At 37.8% G+C, this 8,179-nt stretch overlaps 1 protein-coding gene across 1 annotated transcript in view; it reads right to left on the bottom strand.

Moving 5' to 3' along the window:
- Window positions 1-2,169: 2,169 nt before the first annotated feature.
- Window positions 2,170-8,179, bottom strand: part of LOC106910508 (alpha-2-macroglobulin-like) — a 29,504-nt gene continuing 23,494 nt past the window's right edge. Inside the window, exons 27-36 of the mRNA XM_088011474.1 lie at window positions 7,520-7,594; window positions 6,964-7,126; window positions 6,484-6,671; window positions 4,640-4,852; window positions 4,276-4,400; window positions 3,545-3,635; window positions 3,385-3,453; window positions 3,197-3,302; window positions 3,081-3,122; window positions 2,170-2,871 (exon numbers count right to left, since the gene is read on the bottom strand). Of these exons, the coding sequence (XP_087867600.1) occupies window positions 2,867-2,871; window positions 3,081-3,122; window positions 3,197-3,302; window positions 3,385-3,453; window positions 3,545-3,635; window positions 4,276-4,400; window positions 4,640-4,852; window positions 6,484-6,671; window positions 6,964-7,126; window positions 7,520-7,594 (1,077 nt within the window). The 3' untranslated portion in view covers window positions 2,170-2,866. The remainder of the gene's footprint in view (window positions 2,872-3,080; window positions 3,123-3,196; window positions 3,303-3,384; window positions 3,454-3,544; window positions 3,636-4,275; window positions 4,401-4,639; window positions 4,853-6,483; window positions 6,672-6,963; window positions 7,127-7,519; window positions 7,595-8,179) is intronic.

Here is an 8,179-nt window from a genome sequence, read left to right as displayed (position 1 = left end):
TCCTGGGTAAGAACAGTATCCATCAAGATATATTTAAAGCTGCAGTATGTAACTTTTGCAAAAACATGTTTTCCGTATTTATTGATTGAAACTGTCACCATGTCGTCACAGCACGGTGAGACAGACAATCTGTGAAAAAATATCAAGCTCCTCCACCTCCTCTCTAAGATACTATAGGATCTCCAAAAAATGCACTGATTGGTGGTTGGTGAAACCAATTACCAGTCAGAGCCAGGAGGCGGGGCTTAGAGCTGTCAACCAACCTCCTGTATACTGTTCAATGTGCTAATGGTGGGAAAGCAACTGACTGTTTCAGGAGAACTGTTTATCCACCGTCATCAGTAGCCATGCAAACTCGCAGAAGCTTTAGTCTATGTTGTGGGAAACCAGCTGCAACTTAGCCAAGAGCAAAAAGGAGGAAGTGGGCATGAGAGACCATTGATACAATGAGGTTGACTGAGCAGTGTATTTCTACAGTTAGTACTGGGAGCACTGGGAGAAAGCAGTGGTGATTATTTTTTCACAGAATACCTGTTTTATTTTATACTGTCACAGCATAATGATAATTTTAACCAATATATAAAAAACCTTCTTTTTTTTTACATAAAAGTTGGAACTTTAAAGACAAGATGGATATCTGTGTAGAGCCTCTCCCATAACAGAGAGGCTGTTATGGGAGGGCGAGTTGAGTCCTGAAAACATCTCCTTTTGTGTTGTGTTTGTGAAATCTGGTCCATTGTCTGCTTTTGTTGCCTGTTCAAGGTATATTTTTCTGGCAGTTTTGTATGAGAATATTTTATAGGTGACAACTGACTACAAAAATCATTGTGGTTTACGTGCCTGGTGTACTGTTTTGCTGTTTTCTGCTGTTTTGATATCCTACCCATATAAAGGTCTTTGCCTGTGAGTGCGTCTGATCTGAGTCAAGTAGTAAATTCATCAGATGTTTTCCCCTAAGGTTAAAAAATGGCAGTCACTGAACACCACAAATAAAACAAGAACGATCTGAAAAATTCACTACCTCAAAGACAGGCCAATCTTCAACCTTCCATTCATCAGAAAAATCTATTTTAAAAAAGCAGTCAACCGTGACTAACCGCTTTGACGTCTTTCAGTCCAGTTTCTTTGGTCACCACAGTACTGAGACTAGACATAATCAAAGGGTTCGGTGATAAACACATAAATACAGAATGTGGAAGGACCACATAATTGGTTCTGTTGGACCTCAGTGCAGCATTTTATACATTTGACTCCAACATAAAGCTGGGTCAGACTTTCTGGTACTTGACCCTTTTAGGTTTTATATGAAGAACAGGGACTTATTTGTAGGTAACTTCTCATCAGAGCGGACAAGTTACATGTGAGGCAGCCTGAGGTTCCAACCTAGGATTCCTGTTTAATATCTGCATGGTCTCTCTAGCTCAGATTATAACAAGAAATAGGAATAGTTGCTTTAACTGTGCTAATGATGCACAGATTTTAAGCGGCTCTATGATGTCACCAGGTGACTCTGAACCCATCCAAGCCCTGAACCGATGTTTAGAACAAATCAATGTGTGGATGTGGTGTAACTTTCTCCACCTGAACTGAAGCAAAACTCAAGTTATTATCTTCCTCTTTGGACCCAAAGAGGAAGGATTTAGAGTCAGTCAGCACACAGCTTCAGCTATTACAGCTGAAAACTGGAGAACTTGATGAAAATCTGGGTGTAGAGATTCATTCTGACCTGATCCAGAGACGGATAAAGACCGTTCTTCAGTCCACCACCTGAAGAACATTTCTAGTTTAAAAGACTAATGTCCCAACGAGATCTAGAGTAACTCATCCATGTGTTTATCTTTAGTTGCATTTATTACTGTGACACTCTTCTCATAGATCTGTTTAAAAAAAACTAAGTAAATCAAAAATTCTCCAGCTCCAGTTAACACTGCTACTGCTGGCGTTCTCATTAAAACCAGGAAGATAGAGCACATCACCCAGCTCCAAAGTCCTTATAGTGGATCAATAACTGATTATTATGTTCTTATTATACAAGCGCTTTGAAATGCTTTGTTGCTGGTGTGAAAATGTATTTGACCCCTCCTTATTTCCTATTTTAAAGCATCTTTATTGCACGTCTGTGTTTCAGAACAGAAAAACTAGTCAAAGACAACACAAGTAAACACAAAATACAGTTTCTAAATGGTGTTTATTACAGAAAAGAACTCATCCATGTATTTATCTTTAGTTGCATTGAGTGCAACTAAAGATAAACAGTGAGATGACAATTAGAATTTTTCTTGTGGCACAAAGTTAAAGCTCCACTGGCATTTCTCTTTTACAATACTATTGGACAGTGACTCTTAATTAACTACTCACTCCTAATCAATGACGATATCACGTTAGATTCTACATGCTTAAAAATAAATTCACTGAGTGCAAGGACACTGCACTTTATTAAAATGTACAAATGTTGTGTGCTTTTCTGCTGCTCAGTGGCAACTATCTTTGAATTTTCCAATGAACACTTTCTAAAAACCCACCAAATGTTTTGAAAATCAGTCCAAGTTTTAACAACCTGCCCAAAGTTTTTTTTTTTACCAGCTAAACTCATTGGAAAAAAGCCTGATGAAACTCCCCTTTCCCCTGAGCAGGGGTTTTGTGTGTATTCAGATATAGACGTGGATGATTCTGAGTCCATTCACAAACTTCAAAACTCAGTTATCTTCAGATTAAATCCAAGCCAAAGGGCCAAATGTGTCAATTTCCTCTGACAACTGTCAAAATGCCTAAACTGACTAAACAATATTTATATTTGCATGAATTAAGTTATATAAGTCTAAATTCATTTGGATTGACGTCAGTGTATTCATGTGATCCTCACTTTTCATGCTGCAAATAGAAGAAAAACAATCTGTTAAAATCTCTACTACTTCCATTTTGTATAAAACAAAATGGCTTTTAGACATTTTTTTATTTCACTGATTGCCCAGTGATATGGTCGATGGAAATGCAGCTAGTGAGAGTGTCTTTACCGCTGAATCTCGTAAATGAAGCAATATGCATGCTGCTATTTTTCCATGAGAGTGAGACAATGTTACCTGCACCACAAGGGTAGTTGTACTCGGTCTCAGCTTGGTCACCTGTCAGAAAGGAAAAATAATAAATTAAAGGAGAATCACATCAGACTAGGCTGTGTAAAGAAATCAGGCTTTACTTGGCTGGTAGTAGTCATAGATCTTGATCACAGCTGGCTTCAGGTTCTGTACTGGGAGCTCCTGTTGGAGCTCTAAGCTGTGGTTGATGGCTACTCCTCTCTGTAGCTGTTGGAAGAAGAACTGATGAGTCCCTGGTTTAGAAATGTGCAGACCGCCACCCTCTGTTACTGCTGGGAACTCCTCTTACCTCCCGAAGATACATCACAACATGATCATCCTTCTGTTCCACACGGTCCACCAGCTGAGCAGCTCTGAGCTGTAATAAAGACACCATCCAGCTAGCTGTTTGTTAACGTTACCATGGCAACGCCTGAGACAAACTTTGACAGTCTGGTAGTAAACATTACCTTCTTCAGTGGCTCTGAGACTGGAGCGAATCCAGTCAGAACTTTGATGTCCACAATCACCATGTTCGTAGTGTTCTCCTTTCCACTGTACCTGATACAGCCAACAAACCACCTTCAGTCTAAAACTGTTTGATTTCTAAAATTAGACACTTTTTGATGGAGGGGTGTCAAACTCGTTTTCGTTTTGGGCCCAATCAAGATCATATATGCTCTTAAAGGGCCGGTTGTGCCAGAATGTATTGATGAAACCTTTTCACAAACTTTAAAATATCAATGAATTCTTAAAATTAAGTAATATTATTGAACATCTTTTCAGTCCTTCTATGATTTTGTGTGTGTTTGTGGTACCAATTTGGAAATATTTGCAATATTTTCACTTAAATGCAACATTTTATTACTCACTGTATAGCTTATGGACTATAATCTGATATCAATTAAAGCTGAGGCAGATGTTTAGTATAAATAGGAAAGTTTTAGACAATTTTTTGAGAAAAATCTGCAATAAACTCCCAATTAGCGCAAAAAAAGTGAGGATTTGTTGATTTTGCATGAATTTCAACAATAATTCTCAAACAACTGGAGAGACTGATTGATATAATTTGGCAGTAAGCATATAAAAACTGCATTGATTTTATTGACAACATAATATGTAAGCACAACATAATATTTATAAAAAGGTATGCGGGGCTGGATTTGGCCCCTGGGCCTGGAGTTTCACACATGTGACTCACAGGGACTGCAGATGAATTTTCAGTCTGGGTTTGTGAGGTGTGTCGCTGCAGTCGGCCTCTGGTTCAACCTTCACTCTCAATGTGGTGGCATCGGTAAAGGTTGGGATGTTGAACTGATGAGAAATCTGAGAAACATAAATATGGTTCTGTTTATTTATTTAAGCAGAAGCACCAGTTACCCTGAAAGCAGCAGCTGATGAGTCAAAAGTGTATTTGTGATTTTACTAATGAAAGTATTCATACATATTTGAAACATCAAAATCAATCATTTACAAACGTGTCCTCTAAAGTTGTGTGAACGTTTCATTTGTAATACCACTTTGCAGGGCCTGGTGAATCTGAGCAGGAAGTGAACAACACCGACCTGAACTGAGACACATCCAGTCCCCTTCACCTCCAGGCTGTACTTTCCTGCCTCGCCCTGCAGCATCTTCTCCTGGTAGAGCAGCTTGTTGTCTGGGGTCACATCAAAGGTCAGCGGACCACTGGGAGACTGAACTGTCACTGTGCTGGAACCTTCAGGACTGAACACCAGACTGGAGTAGAAGGACAGAGCCTGAAGAGCCACCACCGTGTCCTAGAAAGGTTCAACGTAGGAAAATCTAATATAGTCAGTTTACATGATAACTGAAATATCGACAGTAAATTGGCAATAAATAAGACATTTTATTACCACTGTTCAGTTTCATCAGTGTTTCCTCAAAAAGCGAGTTATACTGATTCATAGAGCTTAACACCAAGCTCTATTCTGATCACTAAGGTGATCAGAATCTGAAGCTTTCTCACAATTATTTCCTGACAATCAAATGGTGCCCAGACTTTATTATTGTCTTTTATTAGCAGTCACTCTTAGCCAAACCAAATCTTCTCAGTGATTCTTGGGAATAGGGACAAAACAGGTCCTATGGATAAAGAACAAAATTTGAACAAAATATACACAAAATATAATTTTTTCACTCAACTAACCTGGGTCATGTGAGCACAACAATGTATATTTTCCAGGTATTTGCTGAATATTTTTTTATTTTAAACATTGTAGTCGGTGGATGATGCCTGTAAAATCCCTTGTCCAGGAGCAGAACTCAATACATTATAATAGTTTAAAACAATTAAAGGAATACTAAGATAATATATTATGACAAATAAGTATAAGTAGTCATATAAATAATTAGAAAAGTATCAATAAACTGAATTAAAAATCATTTTTATATATTTTCCAACTCCGTTGAAATTTGTCCTTAGTTTTTGTCAACACCGTCAGAAATGAAAAGAATGTAAAAAAAAATCAGGCATTATTGGGGGGCACCAGAACTTTTGAGGACCCCATGACCACTTCCTTTCTTTTCCTTTGCTAGGAGGGCTAGTTAGCTCTGGTTAGCTTATGTTATTCTTTAGTTTTTCTTCTGTTTTATTCCTAAGTTGCTTGTCACAACCATGATGTGTCATCACCATAACTGACAATTTTCAAAACTGTGATGAAATTTTGTGAAATAAAAGCTTAATTTTAGTATAATGTAAAGATTTCATGGACCTGACGAGCTACAATATGGCCTCCTTCAGAATAACATCATATAAATTGAGGTAGTTTGGCTTTTCGTCAACTCTGTCAGTTTTTGTGACTCTTTCAGTGAAATTGTTGTCAAATCTCACTTAAATGTGCAATTAATTCATTTTAATGTATTTTACATAAATTGCATTACTTCACATGTATCAAGTTTTTCATTTTACTCACTAGTTTGTCACCACCTTCAGTTCTGGGTCAACTCCGTCAGATGGACTTTTTGTTTTAAATAATATTTCTTTTGTTTCTTGAGAAGCATGTGTCTGTAAAATGAGTACAAATATCACTAATAGAGTATTTTAAAAATTATTTAATATTTATTTTTGTCATATGGTGATGACAAAGTTCTGGGTCAGGTCGATTAAAAATGTAATTTTTAAAAATTGTTGCAACTGGGAGTCTGCATCTTTATATTTCCAAAACATTATTTGTCATATTTGCATACATAAGGTTGAGAAATAATAAAAACATTTTTTGGGAAAATTATAACCCATTTTATCCCTATTCTTAAGAATCACTGTACTGTTACACAACACAGATCAAACTAGATATGACCAAAAAGAGTATCAGCTATAAAAACTATTCCCTGTCCAACGTAAGACTATCCAGACAAATAGATCCTGCAGTAGCTTTCAGGGCTTCAGTACCTGAGTGGAGGAGAATCCTCCGTAGTAGTTCTGCTGAGTCGTCAACCACTGAACGATCCCTGAGGCGTACCCCAGGTCTTCAGCAGTGTGGGAAGCAGAGAGTTTGGCCAGCAGCACATAGGAGCTGATCTCCACAGACAGAGAGGCTGATGTTTCTGCTGCTCTCTGAGACCAGTGGATGGAGCTGCCTAAAAAAATAATAAATAAAAAAAACAAAAAATATTCATTCATTCATTCGTTAAAACTGTCACCATCTTGTCAGCTGTAGTAAAGCAGAGAGTAAGAGGAGGAGGGAGAGCGGGGGAAGAGTAGTGCTACACGGAGGGTGATTGACAGTGCTAAAACCCTCCTCCTGCCATGTTATTTTATTTTCAATAAATGTCGGATTTTATTTTTATTTTTTAATTAAAGTTACATACTGCAGCATTAATGAAGTCATGATAATGAACTCTGATGATTTCCACCAGGAACACGACTCACCGTCTTTGATGGCCACTGAGTCGAGGTGCTGCAGGAGGTGAGCTCTGGTCTCCATGTCTCCAGCCAGTGTGAAGACGTACGCCAGCAGAGCTGTGGTGTAGGTGTTGCTGAAATCATTGATGGACTCTTTGAGGCACAACAGGCTCTGTGCCACCACACGATCCTTTGACAGAATGAAGTCGTCATCACTCTGACAGGTACTTTATGCCAGAATGACACTGTTGTACACAGATGTGCTTCAATAATCATCATTGGTGCTGCTGAGGCTGCACTTTAGCTGATGAATTGAATTGTGTGCATTTGACAAAAGCACCAATGGTGAGAAATTGACAACAAAGTGTTCCCAAACACACAGTGTCTGTTTGTCGGCTGTGTGGACACTACAGGGTCAAACTGTTGAGATATTTCATGGTTTGGAAACAAATGGAAACATGTTTGAGTCTTGGCTCACGAGCAATCAAAACATTTACGGAGTAGGAAGAATTTTGCCAAAGTACTAATCAGCAAAATAGTTTTCAAAGTTCAGTTTTATGATATGTTATTTGAATTTACTTACATTCACAGAGATATTCATCTCCAAAAAGGCAGCGGTGATGTAGGCACTAAGAGTCACTTCATCCGACACGCCACCCTGTGGAGATCAATTTACCATCTGTTTCACCTGTGCTTAAAAAATAAGTTTAACCAAATTCAAAGCAAAAATCTTTTACAGCATTTTAGTTATTCTGTTAGTATTTTATTGGACCATGTAGACCAGGAGCTCTTCCAAAGTGTACACATTTGCCTAAGATATTCCCACAAACAACATGTCTTGTCTGTTTCCTGACTTGCTGTAAAAATTCAGTTTTGTGTGTCTAAATGTGATGAAATGAAGGGGACTATGTGGAACATCAAGTCTTGTCACATCTGTTCTCCATAAGCAAAGCACTCGTGTTGATTTTTAGGAGCATTGTATGTAGACCCGTCATGACAACAAATTTTGCTGTATGATAAATTGTCCTACAAATTACTGTGATAAGTGAGAATATTGTTGTTTTGAGACCATTTTCAAGTAATACACTGGAAATGCCGTAATGTAAGAAAACATCATCAAAGATAAATAAACTTTAATTTCTGATGAACATTTAACACTTGAGCTAGAATATATTTTAAATATGGAAAATACATAAACAAAAACAGAAACAACAAATGAAACAGACACTCAGAAAGGCTAGTT

The sequence above is a fragment of the Poecilia mexicana genome, unplaced genomic scaffold (assembly GCF_051168715.1).
Source record: "Poecilia mexicana isolate PSO_F unplaced genomic scaffold, ASM5116871v1 scaffold_13, whole genome shotgun sequence".
Classification (NCBI taxonomy): domain Eukaryota; kingdom Metazoa; phylum Chordata; class Actinopteri; order Cyprinodontiformes; family Poeciliidae; genus Poecilia; species Poecilia mexicana.
Note: the sequence above shows the minus strand (reverse complement) of the source record. Positions and strands in the feature narration are given on the sequence as shown.